Below are 24280 nucleotides of genomic sequence, written 5' to 3'. Positions count from 1 at the left end.
GCATATGATATATTTCAAACAATCAAATATCAGCTTTGATTCAATGTTTTGCAGGTTACCGTTGCTAGCGATGTCGTAGAAATCGGAGTGCCATTCATTTTTACATGGGCTCTGACTGCCGGTAGTAACATTGAATTAGAATGGTTCCTAGATGAAAACTCCACTTGCCTAGAAGAGTACACCGGGACAATTACTACCGCCGTAAGAAATCACAACTTTTCCACTACTGGAGTACAGAACATAACAGTAGTTGTTGCTAACACTGTAAGTAGGACATTCACCAATGTCTTAATGACTTCTCAGTATCGAATAGGCAACAACGACTTCACAATCACGAATAACGAAGGCCCTGTACAAACGACAGAAACCGTAGTCTTTACAATTAACTTAGACCCGGGTATCACCTCCACTGTATATGGAAACATTCAAATGGAAGTAAACTACAACGATAATAGTTCACCAACAAACACGTCCATTTCTAGTCTCTTGTCGACCATGCAAGGATCTGGCCACACCATCAGTCACGCTTTTGCAGTTCAGGGAAACTATACAGTGAATATCAGAATATTTGCAGAACTCAATTCTGTAGAGTTTGTGAATTACGTGTATGTATGGGACAGTGTAACAGTCTGTCTGTCTAGTGACATCACAAATGCACAAACAGGTGAAACAGTCACATTCACTTTCAGCAATGTACCAAGCTCCGGATTTCTATATAGTATAACATTGGGCGACGGAAGCCCTGATTTAGAAAATTCAGAATCTGTGTTGTATCTTCCATATTCAGCAGACTCATTAACACACTCATACTCCAATCCAGGGACATTCCTTGTTGTCATGGCGGCGTGGAATAGCTTCTATGTCAGTATCTGTGATTTTAATATTACCGTACAAGTTCCGATACCAACAATGACCCTTTCTCCTACCACTGACGTCATACCGTATCCAGATGGACAGCTGGATTTCGAGTTTACAATGACCTCATCCGGCCCAAATCCAACTGATGTAACATGCGATTTTGACTACGACGATGTTCAGTACATGAATGAAAGCATAGAAATATCTTTCGGAACTCCTTTGGAAAGGTCGATCAATTTCATATCAGCTGCTGTGAAGACTATAAACTATACTTGTTGGAATCTTGTTTCAAAGGATACTTGGACAGCAACCATTGATGTCAAGTCATGGACTCTGAATGAATTCAATATATCTCATTTAGAGAAGGTTAGTTCGAACATGTCTGCAGTTCTTGACTCTAATGGTTTCCTGCAACCCGTAAGTGAACCTACGGTAGTGACATTCTCTATATCTTTACTAGGCTGTTCAAGACCGCCCATTGGTATCACATTTGTCTGGGACTTTGGGGACCAAACGCCTACTGAGACAAAATCTCTGACATCGTGGACTCCAGTAACACACAGTTATGCCACAAGAGGTACATATTCCTTAAGTGTCGATATGACGTCGACCAATCCTGCGACAACTTATTCTCTAACCGGACAATCAATACAGATCGGCATTGGCGTTCTTACCGCTGATGTATATCTAGGTTTCGTTGGCAGCACAACAGTAACGTTAACGGTTTCAGGACTAGTCAGCAACGCGGACATTACAATCTATGCTGGTGACTCTTCTTATCCAACGCCAAATGCTTTAACGGCAACAGCTACTCATCAGTACAACGCCTGGGGATCTTTCCTTCCTTATGCTATAATTACCTCAGGTAGTGAAAGTGAGATAGCGTACTTGATTAAACCATTTCTGGCTGAACGACCATTAGATGTGACGGTGGAGTTTTCTAATCTTACCGTACCTTTACCACCTGGAACACTGTTGATGAATATTTCGCTTACAGGGACTGATGATTTACCAATGGTTTTATGTAATATCAACTATGGTGATGCCATCGATAATGATTGGCATTTATTTCAACATAACATTACAAGTTCGTCCCCTCTTTCGCTAAACATCACTTACTTGACACTCGGAGAACATACCCTTCAAGTTAACTGTTCGAATTTCATTGACAATTTTTACAATGAAACTGATGTGTTAGCTAGAAATCCATGTTTTAGCTACCATGGAATGTTTATTCGTGATTATGCTGACCCGGAAACGCCAATGAAAGCCTTTACATCCGTTGACACGGATCTTGCAAACGGGATGGCGGTCGTCTGCTACTGGCTCAATCCGGGTTACATATGGACCTTGTTAAGTTGGGAAAACGACATTACTTCTCCGACTGATTATTTGGATACTTTGGCAACGCCACCAACGGGTTCGTTGCGCTTTGAAAGAGGCAGATTACCACCAGGAGTGTACAAAGTATGTCTTAATGTAACACTTGAAGATACTTATGCCTACGAATGTACCTTTTTGGGTTTAACACGTCCGTCCCCATACGCTTACATCATCGGCGGAGCAGCCAGAACCGCGAAAAAGACTACTAATTTAGTTGACGCTTACACTGACAGTTACGACCAGGAGGGAGGATATGGTCAAAGAGATGGCCTGAATTTCACCCTCAGCTGTTTCAGGTAAGAATATTTATCTCAATCTTGAGAAGCTTCTTACTTTCACCCTCCACTGTTTCGGGTAAGTTTTTTTTTTCTTTCACTTGTACCTAAGCATTTCCGTCATTGATCCGTCACCGTTTCGGAATAGCTGTATCATATATGCACTTTAACAACTCTTTGAATTTACCTTTAATTTTTATACAAGAGTTTACAAACGTAAAAAATTTAATTGTTCAATCTTTAACACAATCTTTAACTATCAGAAGTGCGTTTCTTTCAGAACTCTTTTCCAGTGAATTCACTCACCTGACTTTAGGGTATAGAATTGAAAAAAAGAAACTGTGCACTTGAACTAGTTAACATATAATTTGACAAGCAAAACATTATCTTATCAAATCTTTCATTATACTGCCTTGTCTCTAAACTAAATAGGTGAATCAGACAATCGGTCGATCAAGATTGAAAATTAATTTCACAGAAAGGAAGGGAGGGAGTACAAATCAAGTTCACAAGTTCAATACTGTGCATGTCAGCTAATCGCAAATTACACAGAACTGTTACGGGAATGGTCTCCATATGCTTGTCAACAACGACTTAATGCTTCCAATGTCGCAGGCGGGTTTAGCTCTGTCCAAAACACGCTCAATTGGAATGAAATAAAGCGAATAGAAGGCCGAAGTAGCATGATGACGTTCTGCTACATTTGATATGCCCCACCAACTAACGTTACATGTTACTGGGCATATTCTATCATAAAAGATCTATTGCCATGAATAGAATGGACCCGTATATGGAAGACACTTTGGCTGTTAGTATGCGTTGTCTACGCTGGGCTCGAAAATCGAAGAATAAAAACATACACTGACAATTGGATCGTAACAAAAGCAAAATTTGTGCGTAAAATAGATTTAATTGAATCACAAAGCATCAATGTCTTAAATCGACAAGATGGAGAAAACTATTTTGCTGGGAATGTAAAAGGGTATGACTGTTTTATTAAGAATGTAGCTCTTGGAAAGAAATATACCAGTAACGAGCATTTGAAAATAATACATAATAGTACAAATAACTTCATAAGGATCTTATTTCCATGAGTAAATTGGGGGGCACCTCTTGAATTTCGTTTACCAAAAGCGTCCGTGTTTAACGAACTATCTAGAAACATAATATGGTTAGTACTATTACTACATGTATTACAACTTCCGCTTCTAGTACTTCTACTTCTACTATTACCACTACTTCAACGACTACCACTACTATTACCACCACCACTACTACTACTACTACTACTACTACTACTACTACTACTACTACTACTACAATAGTAGGATATCCTCTTTTCAAAGGTTTAACGAAACAAAGGATTGGATTTTGAATCAGTTTGACATCGACGGTGGAATTGCAGCTTTCTCTAACGAATCTTCAATAAAAAATGGCACTATTTTTGACCACGCAAATGCTTGTGAATCATTTGTTGAAATTTCCTCCGGAAAGATGGAACTCGATGCTAGCTCAAACGATTATAGGGCATATTTCTTTATCCTGCGAGTAGACCTTGACCAAGCTGAATCTTCCTACTTCACCCAGGTCATGGAAGTAATGGATGGCGATTTTCCTTTGGCTGACATTAAGTAAGTTATCAATGAACTGAAATTTACTCATACATTCTAAAAATAAAAAAAAAATGAAAATGACAAAAACATGCAAATCGTTTCAGGAAAAAAAATCGGTTGTATTCTCTTCTGATAGCTAATGTATTTGAAGAAAAATATAAAAAAAATGATAGTGTGATATCTGACATCATAAATCAAAATATAGATTTACATGCATAACTCTATGTCCCTGTCACAGGTGTGTATTGAATTGTCGGGTCAAGTTAGCAACACAACTGAAAACAAGTTTGAAATGTGCATGTGCTGACTGCACGCCCGAAGAAATACCAAATCTTTCATGCTCATGGGCCGTTGAAGAGGTATTTCCAAACGGCAGCAGTATAGCTATCCCAGATTTAAACAGCATGACGGAAACAGGTAAATGTTGGTGATAGGAAAACGACATACAAGGAAAATAATATATTTTGCTGTGTAATTTTTGAGAAATTGATACATTGCTGATATCTTTATATTTGGCAAAGAGGTGTTTCATCCATAATTACATGTATTATATCTGGTCAATGTTTAGCATGTTTACCTCTCTTTTCAATTGATGTGTTGGTCACATTGGTAGTGAATTACAAATGGATTTAAGCATAGTTTCGTATTCTGAAGTAAATTATCAATATAGAATCACAATTTTGGTATATGTAATGAGGAAGACTGATTGTCAAGTGCTCGGTGTGGGTTTGTTTCCATAATTAGAATATGTAGAAGTAATCTCTAAATACAACTGAATCAAATCTAAATTACATTAATTAGTAATTACGTCATACTTTAGCATTGATATGCGGCGTAGTTTTGATCTGCAACTCTTCTAAAACGCATTTCGACATAACTCTGAACTATATGAGTCCAGTTATGAATTGTATGGAAGCCCCACGCTAGTAATAACTTTAATTCTAAAATATTCATTGAGTACATAACGAAGGGTGATGTTTTTTTGTTCAAAATAATTTTTTCAAAGACATATTGAAAAACAATCTACAGCATTTCAATTTACCATTAGTGTTGTAATATCTAGACAACTATTATCATCGACATCATTTTTTCCCTACAGGAACAAATGATCACTCTTTGGTGATTAAACCGAATATGTTTGAACCCGGCGCCTCTTATCAAGCAGTTGTGGCGATGTCCTTACCAAACAGACTCAAAGTTGGCAAAGCCGTCAAGCCGTTGAAAGCCAACCTCCCGCCGTACGGAGACGGTTGTTCTATTAGTCCGTCAGAAGGTAATACAAAATTACACAAAGGGTTGTACAAAGGAGGCACAAGTGACTATCACTTATCAATATAAATTTTGAATTATACACAGCATTACCACGGTATGAATTACATTGTATCATACAGTTTTTCGTCCTTCATATGACGTCCTGGATTAAGGTTACCTAAGAACCACAACAAAACGAACCATGAACTGTTCTGAAGCTTATTTAGTGAAAAAATACGTCAAAGAAATATACGGAGGGTGAAATAATAAGCGAGGTGATTTCAATGTCCCTATTGTGAATTTTCTATTACTGAAAAGCAATATTCCTGCATCCCTTTATAACGACTTTCGTTTAAGAAGTCGTGAGCTCGAGGACAAACTCGTAAAACATTGTTACAAGAGATTCACATTGATGGAAAGTGAAAGTTTTACAGTCGTCATGATTATCTCCTTGATAGATATTCTATTCCTTTGGCGATGGACGTGTGTGATGCACATTGGTTTGCCTTTTGGTTCTTTGTTGTATAACTTGTTCTCATTTGAAAACGTGACAATATGTATGTCATGTTTTAATTCAATGGAGTAGTGGCAATGTTCAGAATATACACATGTATTTAACGCTGTGCTAAGATTATCTGATGTATGAAAATTACTAATTTCATTAAATTATAGGGCTGCTACACCCATCTAGATTTTGACTTTTCTTTCAATCACTTTTGCAAAGTCGCCTCCTAGGCATCACAAGTTAGACCTTTAGCATCACTGACGAGTCCTAGAAGGACGAAACAGCTGTATTGTTATCTTTTGGTTATATTTGTCCCCAATTCTATTGAATTTGTGTTCGAATGCTGAGTATGATCACATGTTGGCACTTCTGGCTTTTTTACAATGAAACAACTGTACACTGTGTATTTAAGCCAAAATTACGTTATGAGTATGACTGTACCTATCAATGTTAACTCTAGAGTTGATGTTCATCTAGTGAACAATACACTTTGAGGTCATCTATTCATCACTCAAATAGTGCACTTAAGTCTGTGTACATCAAATACCTTATGTTAAAGATATACGAAACAATAATTTTGTTATTATGTTGAAGAAGTATAGTGCGCTTTTAGTCTTCCTTATTTCTTATAAAAGAGCTAATTAAATATAAGGGATTGTAATAGATTTCTGACGTTTCCATTTTTAAGGCTATGCCATGAATGATAAGTTCGATGTCACGTGTTTAAACATGAAGGATGAAGGCGCTAATGATGAGCGAAATCCCATTGAGGATACAAAACAGGTGTTGACATATGAGTACATTGCTGTATATAAACGTTTGGTTAACGGCGTAACCGAGGAATCACAGATTCCCATCACAAAGGGAAGTAAGTACCAGAATGTCTTGTACTTTTTTTTTTATATAAATCTAAATTATCCCATGTATCGAGTAACAAACCATGTTTGAAACTACAGCTGATGGTGACTTATGTATCACACGTATGAATGTCTTGACCATGAAACGTATAGGGTCTAAATTCAATTAGATCAAATGGATCATTCTCAGAATCATAATGTTGTAACAAAACATTCTGTGAAGTTGTGAAACTACATAGCGGTATTTATCAGATCTTGACAGTGTCGATAGCCGATAGTGTGTTTGGGGAACGGGGAAGTTTATATATATCATATTAGGACGACTGGAACAATACATTCTTATGAATGAATGTGGTAGGAAAGTAACAAGTTACATTTGCTACATTTCTTATGATAAGATTAGTTGTCATTGAATGAGTCATGTATTGATCAAAAGTCGACTTGGTCTTGTGCAAGGAAAAGTAAAGTGTGGCTTGCTTAGTTTGCTAACATGTCGCAGCTTGAATATTAAAATGCATTATCCAGTCTGGAAAACTTGTTAGGTATATATTGCATGACCCGGCAGTGAAGCACTTTAGTCAAAGGAAAAAGTATTCCCACATTCTAACATCTAGACCTGGTTTTGTTCTGTTTAGACGCAGCCGCAGCCAGTCAACTGGATTTGCAAGTAGGGAGCCCCGATTTTGATTACAACGTCACTGTCGCTGTCCATATCACGGACTATTACGGAGATAAGACCGTGGATATGGCGTCGGTTGCAAAGGTAAGCTTGTTCTCTATGTTAAAGAGTCATTGGGACAATGATGTTGACAAAGAGGAACACCTCTTAAGGCAGTTTTGGCAAGTATCGTCGGTAAGAAGGTATATATTTGAATGGAAACACAAAGGTTTCAAAAGATGCAGGTTGATGAAAATAATGTACTTGGATTGACCAAGATTATATAGTTGGTCGATGAAGCAGAAATGTTTTCTCTTTTACAACAACTGGTACTATACTCCTTGAACTTTTTGGAGGAATCTCCATGTAAGTCATTCTTTTGTAAATATTCTTTCCTAGTTTTCTTGAATTTGAGTTTGGATTATCATTATGTTGACACGTTGGTGTTTTCGTGATAGTTTTTAGTCTATGGGATCGCCTAGGGAAAGCGTTGTGTCGTTGAGGGTATGAAATTCGCCAAAACTCAAATGGTAAAGAAGACAAAATACGTTTTTCATGTAATGAAAGTAATCTTGTGATATATTAAGATATAAATAAACTGTTTTACCTGTTGAAAAGGTTCTGCGAAACGAGTCGATGGTTCCCAGCGGCCCTAACGATACCGGTATCATTTCCGATCTCTTTGGCACCTTTAACCAATCCAAGCAACAACTGTATGCTGCCGGTAACCAAATAGCAGTCGTCGGCGCTGTCAGTGCTATGGGTTCTTTCATGAGTTCTATAGATGTAAGTATCACATAAATACAACCTTTATTGTAGTTTCCCAGTAAAAACTATTGATTCTTTATTATGGTTTTATGAATAATTGATTTTTCAAATTTTTCGTATATTTTTTTATATTCAGCTGGGTAGAAACGCAATATATATATGTACACATATATCATATTTTATTTTAGGTTACAATTTGTATGATTTAAACGGTTATTGCCAAATATGTGTATCAAAATCATAGTATACCATTTGGCGATAGAGAGTGGCATAATAGTAGATTAATAGCAAAATTATAACATCTGTGTTTTACTTATGGTAAGATTTATTCTCGGTAAAAGAGCATATATATGTTTGCTTTCAATGCTTTTGTATGAGTATCTAGATGAAAGTCTGAAAGCAATAATAAGAAAAAATGGGAAGGGGATAAATAACGCAGCGAATGATTTACAAGAGGTGTGTTGTTCCTATTGGTCAATACGAGAAAATGTTTACTCCGAGTATACTTTCACATTTGTAATCGACAATAGCAGATTTAAAATATCTACGTCAGAATCATTTTGTGACAATTAGGTTTGAAAAAAAAGATATATTTTTAAAATATTAATATTTTCTACATTTTCAGGCATCTGCAGGTGGACTCGTGACTGATATGTTAACGGAGGTGTGTTGAATTATTCTTCTAGACAAATTCAAAAGGAAATAATTAAAAAGAAAACAAAAACAAAAATAAACAAATCAACAGAATAACATAACAAATCAAAATAAAAACAAAGTGTTACCCCCAAATGTGCATTTCGTCTACAAATGTTCGGAATCAAAATTTCAAAAATAACACATTTGATCACAGCTAATCCATATCCTAAGTAACATATCATGTAACTTTAAACTAAAAATATAAGGCGGCAGGAAACATAATGGACAAATCACCGATGAAAATATATTTTTCAGAATTTTTTTAAAACTATTTATAGGTTTTTGTGTAATTGGTGATATACTTCGACATAGAATTTTTTGGAATTTTGAGAACTTGTATTCTTGACAATACGTTTAAAGTCATTTGCAAGTTTCAGAATGGCCACACGCACTTGTTCTTCTAATATTATTATATATTATTATTATATTCATATTATGAAAGGAAAATAATGAAATTTACTGGCACGATTCATTTTTATATTTGGGTATGCAGTATCTGGTTCTAAATTTCTAATGAAAGGTGTTATTAAGTTGTGTGTCTTTTGTACAGTCTCTTTATTTCTTTACAGAAAAATCTCGAATTGATGAATATGCTTAACGATGCTGTACCAAATGGCACTGTTCTAAGTGTTAGTGACACAGGAAACATCTTAGGTGGAGTGAAAACATTGCTTTCAAACCCTGATATTGTCAGTGATGATACTTTGGTATGTTACTCTAGCATGGCATATTTCTTTTTGGTCAATCCATTAATATTTGAAAGACCTGTGTTTGTAGGGCAATATCGAAATGATTAGTTACGATAATTAATTTAACATTTTTCTAATACCAAATATTCGAAAATATTACCTCCCTTCAGTAAGTTTTCTACAGAATGATGATTTGTATCTGCATGTATTGATTAATCTTTCATATATTTAAATGTATGTTTTCGTTCATCCTATTTGTCAAAATATCAGCTGATTGATTCTTTTGTTAGAAACTATTCATCGTGCCATTACCTGCTATATTATCAGATGGTACACGTTATGCAAAACCATTTGATTTAAAATATTCGTTATCGTAACACGATGTAAAAACATGCTATTATGTTTTGATGTTCATGTTGTAGGGATCAGCTATCAACACTGCTCAAAAATTGTCAGCATCTCTTGAAAGCAAAATCAGTCAAAAGCCTTTCCCAATGGAAGACGTTACCAGTATGCAAGCAGTCAGTGAAAGTATGTCTTATTCATTACCTTAAAATAGTCAAGGGTATATATAAAGCTCTCTTTTCATGAAGTCTTCGGGGAATTTCAAAAAATTACTTTAATCTATACTTTTTCTATACAATGCTGTTTCTGATGACTCTTTCGAACAGTCGATGGAAAATAAAAAACATAAGAAGGGCAAAACATGAAAACGACATCCCCGCTCCTTGAAAAACAAAATTTAACAGAAAATAAAAAGGGCAATATTTATTGAAGGTATTTGAAAATAAGACCAAAGCTATAGAAACGTCCTTACAGATTAATTAAATATGAGTAGAAAGTACCAATATTTTTTATTACGCTCGAAGTAATGTTTCTGGTATGGGATTGTAGGTCTTCTAGATATTGTAAGTAGTACTTCAAAGGGCATAACACCGTCAATGGTGGTCGACCTAAACGCCGAAATAACCTTAGAGTCTGTGCGCGCGGATATGGAATCTAGATGGGATTACAATATCAGCACAGATCCCATATCAGAAGAAGAACAGGCAGAACGAGAGCGGCTTGTACAAGAGGAATATGAAAAGAGGACAGCAGCAAAAGAAGAGACAAGTACAAAGGCCCGCACGGTAAATAGAGGCCTTTAAAATAATGTGTATACATGAAAACTCTTTCGAGTTATGTTCAATATGTTAATGTTTATCACTTTCATAATCATAACCAGTCAGAATGAGACTATAATTTCTGCATTGCTTTGCGATTTTACTCCTCAAGTTATGGTGATGTGAGATTAAATTGATGCTTAAATTGCTACATATGTGTTTGTTTGTTGTCTGGGTATAATATGAGTTTGGGTATCCGTTTGCTCCTGTTTCCGAAGAGTATGAGCGGTGTCATAAATTTGTTTATTGTCTTATAAAGACATTGTATTTCATCTTTAACTTAAACAAACTTTGAAAAAAATGAATTATTAAATCTATCTAGGAATCCAGATAACATGTTTCTTTATGTTTATATAAAAAATACATATATGTCTACCTTCTATATAAAGTTGAAACTTAATTTGCAGGGCGAGACTGGGGTACCCGAACTTTTTGACATCCTTTCTAGAGTGCAAGCGTTACTGGCGGCGATGATCCTACCTGGAGAGTCTCCCTCTGTGATCGAACGAGATAACTGTGTAATTACAACAGAAAAGACGAGACTGAAGACATTGTTAAATTCCACGACCATGAACAAGACCGGTTTCGAGCTTGATTTTGGAAACTCAAGTCTAGACGGTTTCTCAGAAGTGCAGATAGAAGTAAGAAATTTGCTAATTATTGTTTTATAAATTCAATGACTTTTAGATATTTACATTTCCGGTATGTATCCTCTATATAGACCTACCAACGAAATTGACGTTTACATTTCGGTAAACCTTACGCGTATGAAACATTGGCCTTCACTCTTACGCAATTAATGTCAATGCGCAGTGATTTTTTTTCTTCAAAGTTCTAACATTTAATAAACCTTTATTAGATTAAATATGTTGAATAGATATAAGTATAATGATAAAAGGGGGAAAAATGTTGTAAATTTAGATAGGAAATAATTCAAATAAATGATGCTATATTGTGGAACTATATTTGCTTACGTCTTGTGTATGACAATTGTTCCCGCCAAATTGGAGTCAGCTGTTCGGCTATTCCATCAGATGACGGGTATTCTCGCCTAAGCGTGTAATGTCCAATTTTTTAATGCGGTATTCTCAAAGAGGAAACCAAAAAATGTAAATATAAGAAATAATTTTAATTTTTTGTTGTTTACTGGTGTGTGAACGGCATTTTTTAACAGATATTTTCAATGACGCGTTGGCGCGTCATGTTAAAATATCTGTAAAAAATACATGTTATTTGCATATCTTAATGAATAAGATACTGTGTTGCATTTCATTTTTACGTGTTTTATTTATTTATTTGTATTCATGTTGATGTAATTCAGATTATTTAAATTTGTATCGTGGAAGGAGGAGGATCATCTAACAATGAACATAGCTCAATTGAGGGTCTTTTAATGCAAATATTTGATATATTGATTTCATATCCAAGTTATTGCATTGTAACTGTTGTAAATCAGGTTGATAATTATCTAAAGTATAAAGAATATGTGCATAACTACTGGTATAGATGAATGATTATGCATCACAGACCCATGATGTACAAAATTTTGTACTACACGTATTGTCCATTATGTCAAATTCATAGGAAATTTGTAACAAATCTACAGATTGACAGATACAGAATTTGATATGCTCTGTTTATTTTCTTCATATTGCAGACATCGTCTTTTGATGGACTTATTCATTTCTACGGAAAAAATGCTGAGGGTGTTACGTCAGGGGAATACACTGTGTCTTTAAAAGATGAAAATGGAACAGCAATGGCATTAAACACGTCACTGAAAATAAAAAATAAGGGCGAAGGTGTCCAATTTAAAAATCATATGCCTAGGACGAGCGAAGACGGTCTACTACATTTCGTATATGAACAAAGATATAGTGACGATGCAGCGTTGATCTATTTTCTTCCTAAAGACTTCAGCTTTGCCGACGTTTCTTCGTTCAATTTGTATAATGTCTATGTACGCTGTATCGACTTTGCACGAACAGACCTGTATGACTACAAGGTCTCCATGAATGTGCGAGATTGGGAAGACATTTATGGTTTTAAAGTATTCATCCCACAAAGCATATGCGAGAAGGGAAAAACGTATGTGGGCCTGGAACCACAGCAAGGTATTATAAGTTAGTCATAGATTATTGCGTGATATATTACGCTTTAATACGTCATTTAAAAACTGTGAAAATAAAGAAAGGGGTTCAATGGCCAAATAGATTACCAAAAAGAAAGTTGTTGATGGAAAAACCTCATTTCATGACAACATGAACACAACTACACAAATCAAAAAATATCTTGCATACTTTCGCATTACAGATGAAACTTACTTTATGAAAATATACAATGCTAATAATTATTAGAAATAACATATCTATGTATGCTATTTCAGTGTGTAATCGCAAAATGAATGATAGAATAAAATGCTGAGAATAGTCACCTGATATGGTCTTATTTTTTCAACAGACTTTATCCCGCCACCTCAGTCGGACAGAATGCGAAGAAAACGAAGTGCCCCTACAGCCACGACCACAGAAGCACCGTTTGAAATGGGCACAGCCAATTTTAGCCTCATTATTTTGACAACTGGGTGTCGCAGTTGGGACAATGCTAACAACATATGGACTTCCCAGGGTTGTAGAGTATGTATACATAGTTCTCGTTACTCAATTGATGCTTATCATTTTCTATTCTCTGTAGTTTTTTATCACCACGTGCAAAAGTAAATTCTATACAATTTGTTTCGTTGGCATTGATTGACTGTCAACCTGTGGAATATTTTCACTTACTGATTTATTGAAGACAGTTGAAGATTGGAATCATAAAATCAATTATAAAATGATTTTTTTGTATTTGTATCGAATTCTCCGTAACACAAACACATGTTTTAAGTTAATTATTAGATACGATTTAGATAGAAAAAGTACTTACATCTCCTTTTTTACACAGGTTTTGCAACTGTCTACCCTAAATGAGACCGTCTGTCATTGTCCGAGTTCTCCGGGGAATACCTTTTCCACGACGTTTTACGTTCCTCCAAACACAATCGATTTCAGCACAGTTTGGTCTAAATTCGATCCAGCAAATGCATCAGTGTATGGTACTGTCATAGGCTTACTAGTCGTGTACGTCATCGCAAGCGTGTTAGCCAATCGAGAAGACAGGAAGGACTACATGAGGGTGTGTAACTCTTCCGTATTTTGTTTCCATCAATGGACAGGATTTTAAGACATGTTCACCTCTTTTTATATTAGTAATGCAAAGGAAGAACATATACATTGCAAATATAATTTTACCGTCGATATTTAAGATAGAGTAGAATTAGTTTAACAATTTCATATCAAATAGCGACCGATTCGGAGAATTCTTTCAGTAAAGCTTCACATTAACTTGCATTTTAGGAAAAAATCCCGATTTATTTTGCTCTCATCAATGCATTGTTATATTCGTTATAAATCTTGTAAGCTATGTACACTGAGTGGATGTTTATGATGTTTTTAGTGGGCGACTCATTTCCTGTGCGACAGTGACAGTGAGGATCGATATTTCTACCTAATCACAGTTCACACTGGCCTACGGCGTGGTGCTGGCACAAAGTCATTGGTCAACTTCGTCCTGGCCGGAGAGGAGATGGATACAGGTGTCCGAATCTTGAGTGATGGAGATAAACAGGTATTTTCTAACAAAATGAAATGAAGCATTGGAAAAAAACGATTTGACACTGCTGGAGATTCACTCTTTTTGCTTCTCATTTTTTTGGTTTCTTCTCTTCACACATAGTTTTCGTACGAAGTGTTTTATAGGTAATTATATCTTGGCATTAAAATCATCCTTCAATTCTACATCGAAAACTGAATATCTACAGGGAAGCTAAGTTTTCCTGGTAAGAATTTAGTTTCAATAAAAATAGGAAACTAATACTGAGTTTAAATCATGATATTTCAAGGGTTTTGAAACGAGCAGCGTCAGGAAGTTTTTCATGGGGACCCCGGAGCCCCTCGGTGATCTTACTTATCTTCGAATCTGGCATGACAGCTCAGGTCGAGGGGACAATAAGTCCTGGTATCTTCATAAGGTCACAGTTGACGACCCACAGATTGGTCAAAGGTGAGTAGTTGCATCTTGTTGCGTATCAATACCTTATCCATCTTGCATAAATGAAAGCGTTAGCATGTTATAATCTATAATACTAAAACGAAATTTAGATACATCTTTTTGTCACATCGTGTTTACATTTATATTTTTTCACCGGACAAGTGATTTAGACATTTCTCATACTGTGAAGTTTCCCGAACATAACTGAATTATTGTAGTGTAATATCATTGATTGGATATTAATTGAGTAGTGTCCTCTTATTTTAGCATTGTAAATCTATTAACATTGCAAAACTCCTAAAACAGCTTCGAACACATACGTTTTGGTCAAGTTTAATACTTATTCGGCACATGACGCATACAAGTATTCATTTATCCATTTGTGTTTTCTGTGAAATTTAAATCCACTCATCTTGAAAGTATTCAACCTTCCGTGGTGTTATTATACAAAGATGTGATATTATGATAATGACATATTTTGTGTTTTCTAGGTATGTCTTCCTTTGCGACAAATGGCTGGCTGCAGAACAGGATGATGGAATGGTGGAGCGTCTCCTTCCAGTCTGTGGACGGGATAACCTTCTTACCTTCGACAAGCTCTTTTCCCAACATGCTCGATTCAATCTAACAGAAAATCACTTGTGGCTTTCCATGTTGATGCGACCCGAGAAAAGTAGCTTCTCGAGAGTACAGCGTCTATCATGCATACTCGCTCTACTTTTCCTTACAATGATTTCAAATGCTATGTTCTTTCGATCGGAAAGCGACGAAGTCAGTCCTGACTCTGTATCAATCGGATTCATTCGCTTTTCGCTCACTACTGTCTATGTTTCTTTCATTGGTATCTTAATTACAACACCTCCTATTCTGCTCGTTACTTACATCTTCAAAAAAGCGAAACCGACTTATCCAAAGCCAAAGAAATTGTCTGAAAAGAAAGAAAAAGAAGTTCGCAACATATTCCAAACAAAGACCATTATCAACCAGAATGAACACTTCTCGGATTCACAGTTTTATTCTGTGGATCATTTGCCTCTTCCGGCTTGGTCCCGATATATCGCCATAACAATTGTTATCCTGGCTGTTGTCACTTCAGCATTCTTCCTAATTCTATTTAGCATGGAATGGGGCAAAACCAAATCAGAGGAGTGGTTGACAACATTTGTATTTTCCTTCGTTGAGTCCCTGCTTCTCGTCGACCCTTTCAAAGTAAGTTTCAACGAAACTGATAATGTGCCAATGAAAGGGAAACAGATGAAATATCAGTTTATTTGAAGAATATCATTCATAAATAATGGACACTAGAATACAAAAAAAAATGTATTGTAATAACACTATATTAATATCTTATAAGTTATGTTTCAATTTCATTTATGATACTATGAATATAGTTATATGTTCATAAAGGTTTATTGACGCATATCAGTTACAGACATTGTGTTTAATCTACATCCAATTTGTTTCAATCAGGTGATCATGATTGCCGTGATCTTCGCAGTTCTTTTCAAAAAGCCTGTTGATGGAGGAGGACCACAACTTAAAATGGACAAACTGAGAGATGCAGCAAAAACCTTTAACGCTGGATCTTCCAGAACATATTTATGTGAGTAACAGATCGATTTGATCTTACAGATGGCAACGCTGCCATATCACCTATTAGCACCTCATAATCAAATTGATTTAGTTAAGATTTCCATTAGCCAGTAATTGTTTTGTGAAACCATTTCTTACTTATTTTCATGCAGTGAAAATGTTGTGGTATACACAAGGAAGAAAGCAATCTCCATAGTTAATTCAGTTTTAATGCTTTATTTTATTTAATTTCTTTTTTTAATTTTCTTAATTTTTGTTTTTTTGTTTTTTGTTTTTTTTTTTTTTTTATTTTCCCATTTCCAAACATCATCGGTTTCATACGAATATGGGGAAAATAGCTCCATAGTTCTTATCAAGAAACTGATTGTGAACATGAACCCTTTTGTGAAGTTTATATATCGTTCCAAATTTACAATCGATAAAAAATTGTTTTGTTTTTATTTTCAAGCTTTCCGAATGGATGTGCTGTCAAGCAATAGTCCTCCGTCCGCTGAAATGCTCGAAAAAACAAGGATACAGCGATTGAATGAGTTAAAAGCAAGAGAAGTTTTCATGGAACTTCTTCTCTATGGTATTTTTGCATTTGTCATATACAGTATTAGCTTCGTCAACCGTGACCAGAGATCGTACAACTTGAAGACTAACATTTATGATTCTCTGGTTGCTCCTTCTAAGTCACACTTGGGCTTTAGTAAGGTAAGCCAATATTTTGTGAAGCAGATTTTTTTTCTTTTCTGCTAGTGTTTCTACCCTTGTTGACGATATGTTTGGTACGAAATTAAGATATGAAACGAAAACTAGAACACATTTTGTTGTTATGCATGTATATATCACGTCTAATCTAATTAACTGTTTTATATAAAGTGCTTTTCATTAAGACATGGAGCACCTGTTTTACAAGAACTTTCAGAATTTATATACTAATACGCCGTAATCGACCCTTAATTTGGTCTCCTAGTAATCATGGTGTCCTGTGCGTACAGTTGTGTTCAGATCGTTTAAACATTTAAAGTTTTAAGATTTCTCAAAGGGTTCTACCTCTACCAGATTGCTTATGTCTATGATATAATGATATTGTGAAGCCACAATTAAAACCCGAAATCATTTTACAAATCTGCTAGGAATCAACAAAGTTTGCTATTGACAAAATATTGTAATGGCTGCTAGGTCAGTATTAGTAAGTGATTTGTTATCAGTTCTGTCGTCACTTAACATTTCTAAAGAAAATAAAACTCGTTAAATGAGAAATGCACGTGTGTGTTAAAAACATCATTTTTTTTTCTTCAGGTGGAAGATCCAATTGATTTCGTCAAGTGGATTAATGAAACGTTCTATCCACGATATTTCCCAACGTCGGAGTATAATGGTGACAAGTTAGATGAAAGAGATAAACTCTACTTCTGGGACTTGGATAATACACGCATAGGTCCGCCAAGATTTCGACAAGTCCGTATGAAACGAGGTAACCAATACTACAGTGGATGCAATACCACTATGTTAGCAAATAGATAAGAAAAGGTAACTCCCTATCGATTAAGTAAGGTGAAGTATGAGAGGTGGAGGGAGAGAATACGACCCCGTCTACCAAAAGAGATGAGAGCCATGTTTCTACAATAACACTAGACGTAATTCTATGTTCCTTCTTTTCAGTTGGATATTGAAGTAACATAATTAAGAACTAAAATATACGGCTTCAAAAGATGCGAATAAACGAAAAAAAAAACCACCTGTTCTGTCTCGATAGAAATTGCTCTTTTTCCATTAAACTTGTAAGTTGTAGATTTTTCACCAGTCGTCACTGAGAATGGACTTTTGTATAAATAACAAATAAATAGTAATAATTAATGAAAACAAACTATGAAATTTAAGTCGTAAAGGTAATATATTCAATATGATTTCCTGTCGTCTTTGTTTTTTCTTTTCTTCATTTCAACGAAAAATATCTGATGATCAATTTATGGTGCATGTATGTTCCGTTTAGGTGGGTGTCCATATGATAAAGTCACACCTGGCAGAGACTGTATCCCAGGCTACGAAGTTACATCGGAGGAGGACAGAAATTACTGTGTTGGATGGACAGAGGACTTGCCAACCGCTGGATGTACCAGCAACCAGCTCTTTACACAGGACGCCTGGCGATACGAGCATTCCGAGAACATTTGGGGTGTAGCTATTGCTGGCAATTTTGACGTATACGGTGGAGGTGGCTATATCTTAAAACTTGAAAATGATATTACCAAAGCAAGAATAATTTTGGATGAGTTGCAGAGATACAAATGGATAAATCGGGAAACTAGGGCAGTTTTCCTTGAGTTTACCTTATATAATGCAAATACCAACCTTTTTGCATATGTTATATTCCTGGCAGAATTTACGGAGCTTGGTGGACTTGTAACGTGGAGTGACATTTACTCCTTCCGTGCATATCAGCACACAGGCGCCCTCGGCACGTATGCAATGCTTTGCTATTTCATCTACATGATTGTGATGATATACGGGTGTGTTAAACTGATCCTCAAATTCCGAAAGGCTGGATGTTTGCAATTTCTTAAAGATGCTTGGAACGTTATAGACACCATCTGCACCTTGCTCAGCTTTGTCGGTGTTGTCATGTGGGGATTAAGGTATTCTTATTCAAAGCAGTCCTTGAAAGTCTACTACGATGATCCAACCGCCTTTATAAACTTCCAGCATGTCGTTATCTGGGACATTGTATTTAATGTCATCACTGGTATACTAGTATTCATTGCAACCATACGAATATTACGCATCCTTGGGTACAACAAACGGATGACACAATTAGCTGCTGTAATTTCAAACGCTGCCAGTGACCTCGCAGGATTTGGTGTCGTATTCGGCATTGTATTCTTTGCCTATGTATCGTTTGGTTATCTTCTGTTTGGTATTTACATATACGAATACAGAAATCTCTTCACGTCACTTGGAAGCTTAGCAAACGCTCTCATAGGAAAGAATAGTCTGGATTCCATGATAAGAGCGGTACCGAATTGGTCACAGATGTACTATTTTACCTACGTCTTTTTCGTCATTCTTACCTTGATGACCATGTTCGCCGTCATCCTCAACCAAAGTATTTCAGAGGTTCGAGCAGACCTTAATAAGACCCCTCAGACGTATGGAATTATGGATGTCCTTGGAAACTCCGTAAAAGACATACTGGGAATGGCATTTAAGATGAAGTCAAAGGAAGCCCCAGAAAAAGAGAACGCGTCGAGGAGTAAGTATTTGTGTATTTAAAAGTCATTGGTAAGGGAATGATTTAGATTGAAGTCATGATCACAAAATTGCATTTAATGTTCAGCTTTTGTAGCATGATCAATTATGTAATTTTGTATTTTGTAATTGCATGATACTCGTTAAAAGGTATTTTCAGCTTGCGATGTTAACATAAAATAATTACTAGTTAGATAATTAATTACATTTCTAATCAGTGAATGGGATTAGCAGCTACTGATATAACCTATCCACTTCTGTTTTACATTCGCTTTCTACATTGCTATGAGTGTATTGCTTCACTGGTGATTACCATGCGGATCCAAATATGCTTGCAATGTCAATAAATTCTGGCTTTGCAGACAGCAAAATGGAACTACTATTATGATTTATAGATATTGGTCTATATTTTTAGTGGAAATTTCGTAAAATCAATGTATACTGAATCTTCAATCTATCGGGGTGCTAAGCTTCACCACACTTTTATTCGATAGAATTATTCAGTCATTCTTTCACTTTTTTTAAAAATCATATTTCAATGTCTATATGATGCAGACAAAACGAATGCAGTGGGGGCGAGAAAACCAAGGTGATTCTGAGGTGTTCTTTTGGATGGCTTCAAGTATTTGCATGAAATGATTCATTGAATTTTAGAATTACCATCTGCTGATTTCTGTCAAGCTTATGTGCAATAACTTTCATTTACCTTCACAGACAACTTGCATGACTATGACTGCAGTTTGAATGTTTTCGCTGCGAGTTTGTCAGACTCGCCTAACAAGCGGAATAACTGTTCTGTTACGAGTTATCAATCGATTTGTAATACACCAGTGGAACTCTGTCGCATTTTTGCATGACCATGTAATATTTCTATTGTTATATAAAGTTAAATCAATAAGACATTACCTCTCTTCGATTGTATATACATAAATGCACGTGTATGTTTGAATTCTGATGTATTTACTTATATCTAATATTCAAGTTTGAGTTTATCTTAAATAAGCACATACAAGTCCTTTTGCATGAATATTGCATGACGGATCGACCAAAGAAAATCATGTGATGGCAGGACGGTTATTTGATAGATAAAAGCAAAATACGCTTGAAAATAAAGGGGAAGGGAGAACATGAAATTGATATCAGGTCTTTGTTAAATCTTCCATGCCCAATGTAAATTACAACAAGGACGAATTGTATGCAAAGTATGTGATGTCATCCATACGAAAATCCAAATACTATTGGCAAAACAGCAACCACATGCTTTTGTATCGACAGGGTTAGACAGTTAAAGGAAAACACTGTTATTTTCTACTATTACAATCTCCCAGTAAAGCATACCCACTGAAATCACACATAAATGATCTCAAAAGAAACCTGCTGATACTATAGTAAAAAGAGACGAATGGATTAGAGTTAGGAGATTGCAGTGGGTTAGAGGGTCGGTGGAGATGGGGGCCAGGTTAATGGGGTTGTGGGGACAGTGGTAGGGGTAGGTGAGGGGTAAAGGAAGAATTACAGAAGGAGGTAGTGTTAAGTGGGGGATGGGGTAGGACAAGGGTAATGGAAGCGTTACAGGAGGAGATGGTGTCAACTGCTTGGAATCATTTTCATTTTTCAAGATAAACATTAAGTTTAAGACATGAAGTGTTTAAGCATGTGTTTACAAAACGTTTGTTTCTTAAATGAGATTATAATAAGTTCAGGTCATACACTATAGTGAGGACAGAATGCATGGGATTTGGTAACAGCAATTTGATAAACTTAGATACAATATTTCAATATACAAAGCAATGGAATGCAGTGACCGTTATCGCCTTCACAAGAAGTATAAATATATATTTGTTACTACTGGATATCCATTGGATGAAATTACTAGTTCTTTCATAAAACAGTACAAATAAGAATCGAATGCATGGAATGGATTAGGATTTTCGTAATAAAAAATGAGTTTGCTTCATGTGTATATGGCTGGGAAAATATTGCATGCAAACAGTCTACATTTTCATCACATAAAACCTAATTCAATGGCATGTTGAATATGGCGAGAAACAAATGAATGTACTAAGTTGTAGTGTTATCACCTCGGACATACAAGTCAATCGCATTGGAATTCTTTATGAAAATCACTGCATGTAAGATAATATTTTTCATGTTCGTATTCTGGGCAATGGTATGCATGTAATAGGCTCATTTAAAGGGCAATGTATTCCTCTTATCATTGAGACATAGAGGCATGTTCGTAGTGATATTAGTTTTGACTGACTGCATAGATCATTCTATCTTATAATAAGTGTGGGTTATAAAACTGCATCCATGTCAATATAATTTTTTGAAACGACAAAAGCTTAAAAATATAAAACACTTTTATTTTGCAGATATTAACAATAATCAATAATAGCGCCCAATAAGATATTGTCCCCTGCAAAAGTCCTCTTGTCCTAATGCTGGAACATAATGACTGTCCCAAACGTTATATGAATAAACAAAATTTATTTAGTTTTACTTTTGACTATAGATTATTCCATAGCGTATATATGATGTATCCTGAATCATTGGATATAAGCTTGTGTAACTATGCGTTTTTTTTTTCGTTTTCCCCCTTAGAATATATGCCTGCTGTAGGGAAAAGGCCACCGGAAATCGATGCCCCCAACATTCTAAGACTAGTTAGGGAGACGTTCGGTGAAAGCTGGGATTCAAATGTAAGTAGATTGATGTTACTTGTAGTTATTGCTGTTTATTCAGAATTATTATATTATTAATATTATGATATTATACCCAATATGAAACTACATAAACAATGATTTTCGGTTCTGTGTATCTAATGCAGAAATGTCTAGGGTACGGAACGCATAAAGATGATATTTCATGGTTGAAAATAGTAACTCTTTCACTGTTACATGTAATGAGTTTCCTGGAGACTCTCATGCATGTGTGAGAATTTGAACAGAGTAGGATACCTCTGGGATAAGTTATAGTATTGCTTTTTAATCTCTCTGGTAGCAATTTTCCGCATCAAATCTCAGTTTTCTGTTTTATTACAACATTATTAAATTTTTAATTTTCTTAATTGCAATCATGAGAAATATGCTAACCTTAATTTGAATTTGGAATCTCCGGACATGAAAATTTTAATTTACATCACTGTGCTTAGAACCTTTGCGGTTCTCATTTCTGTGGTTTGTTCTCAGACAACATATGATTCAAATTATATAAATGAGTTTTCCCCCTTTGCCCATTAAATAGGAGGAGCCACCAGATGAGGAAGAATTAATGAGAAGAAAGAAAGCTGAGGAGCAACTCCTTATCCTTGATTCATATCTTCACCCAAAGCCAGGGGCTAAGGGAGGCATGGGTGGAAAACTGAATCTTCATCGCCCAGAAACTCCTGCAGAAGTTCGTTTGACAGTGGAGACACCTGTTGTCGACCAGGATCAGCTTTACTCATCGTACCTGTGAAATATTTCCGTGTATAACACTTTACATGTACTGTTGCCTAGCATTGTTATAGCATTATACATTGTAACATAGAAGTCTGTGATAAATTTAGGTGGCTTTGAATGTTCTTGTTTGCTAAATCATTTTTATTTATTTATTTTATTTTATTATTATTATTTTATTTGTCTATTTTTTCTAAATCAATTTTGTTAATAAGATAATTCCGTGACGCACAGTTCATTACTGGTGAGGTTGATGCAATGATATGTTAGTTGCAATGGTTAGTATACAATTAAAAGTTGGAAAATACTGAATAAGCAATTTGGAATTAAGTAGCATGTTTTAACGTTAATATAATAGGAGAAAAAACATTTCAAATATATTTACAGTCAAACTTGTCTATAAGGACCACTAACAGGAGCAGATAACAATGATAGTTTTAAGGAGGATGACCTTTCCAGGGAGGTTTAATAAATATGACCTGTACTACACCATGAACCAAAACAAGTGACATTTAAAATAAAGGTGGACTTTTCAGCAGGTTTGACTAAACCTCTTCATGTTTTTTTAATCTTAAAACACATTTCAAGTTATCCTTTATATATTTTAATGCTGATTCTATCCAATATAAACGTGTTAAAGACATCGAAGTAAAGTATGGCAATTCAGTGTAGAAATGTAGAAACACAAAGTTCATGTACGTAAAATATGATGCAGAATGGTAGATGCTATTTCTACATCAAGCTTAATTATACACTGTTTATTTCATCATTTATAAAGATTTTGATATTTAACATGCATATATATATATATATATGTGTGTGTGTGTGTGTGTGTGTGTGTGTGTGTGTGTGTGTGTGTGTGTGTGTGTGTGTGTGTGAATTATTTAAGTTCACGTTAAATATATACGATATTAATGAAGTGATAAACGAGCAAAAGCAATATTTTCAGTGTCGTTAGGTCAGCATTCTTTTTCAATTGCTCACTTCATTATTTTCCAGGAGTCGATGAGGTTAAAAAATATTTTGCATTATCTTGATCTGCGAAATAATCGTGCTAAAACATATCGATAAAATGAAATAATTTATATGGAATCAGAACAGTTATGATACAAAACCTTAAAATCGATCAGTTGGTAAAAGGATTAATTTGCTTGAAAAGTTGTCCAAAAATACATAGTGATGATATAATGTTTTTGATTTAATAAAAT

The 24280-nt window shown here is 35.3% G+C and overlaps 1 protein-coding gene across 1 annotated transcript in view; it reads left to right on the top strand.

The window, feature by feature from the left end:
- The window catches only part of LOC132553437 (uncharacterized), a 58125-nt gene extending 35034 nt beyond the window's left edge, over window positions 1-23091 (top strand). The window contains exons 4-27 of the mRNA XM_060217681.1: window positions 55-2537; window positions 3863-4147; window positions 4368-4546; window positions 5229-5402; window positions 6574-6753; window positions 7378-7505; window positions 8019-8186; window positions 8794-8832; window positions 9434-9571; window positions 9976-10084; window positions 10448-10683; window positions 11124-11357; window positions 12374-12830; window positions 13177-13352; window positions 13660-13890; window positions 14212-14382; window positions 14657-14817; window positions 15297-16014; window positions 16276-16408; window positions 16847-17094; window positions 17686-17860; window positions 18380-19636; window positions 22237-22334; window positions 22879-23091. Of these exons, the coding sequence (XP_060073664.1) occupies window positions 55-2537; window positions 3863-4147; window positions 4368-4546; window positions 5229-5402; window positions 6574-6753; window positions 7378-7505; window positions 8019-8186; window positions 8794-8832; window positions 9434-9571; window positions 9976-10084; window positions 10448-10683; window positions 11124-11357; window positions 12374-12830; window positions 13177-13352; window positions 13660-13890; window positions 14212-14382; window positions 14657-14817; window positions 15297-16014; window positions 16276-16408; window positions 16847-17094; window positions 17686-17860; window positions 18380-19636; window positions 22237-22334; window positions 22879-23091 (8391 nt within the window). The remainder of the gene's footprint in view (window positions 1-54; window positions 2538-3862; window positions 4148-4367; window positions 4547-5228; window positions 5403-6573; window positions 6754-7377; window positions 7506-8018; window positions 8187-8793; window positions 8833-9433; window positions 9572-9975; window positions 10085-10447; window positions 10684-11123; window positions 11358-12373; window positions 12831-13176; window positions 13353-13659; window positions 13891-14211; window positions 14383-14656; window positions 14818-15296; window positions 16015-16275; window positions 16409-16846; window positions 17095-17685; window positions 17861-18379; window positions 19637-22236; window positions 22335-22878) is intronic.
- Window positions 23092-24280: the final 1189 nt, after the last annotated feature.

This window comes from Ylistrum balloti, unplaced genomic scaffold (assembly GCF_031769215.1).
Source record: "Ylistrum balloti isolate Yb309-2 unplaced genomic scaffold, AGI_CSIRO_Ybal_v1 Utg370328, whole genome shotgun sequence".
Lineage (NCBI taxonomy): Eukaryota > Metazoa > Mollusca > Bivalvia > Pectinida > Pectinidae > Ylistrum > Ylistrum balloti.
This window is presented reverse-complemented; position numbering and strand designations above follow the sequence as displayed.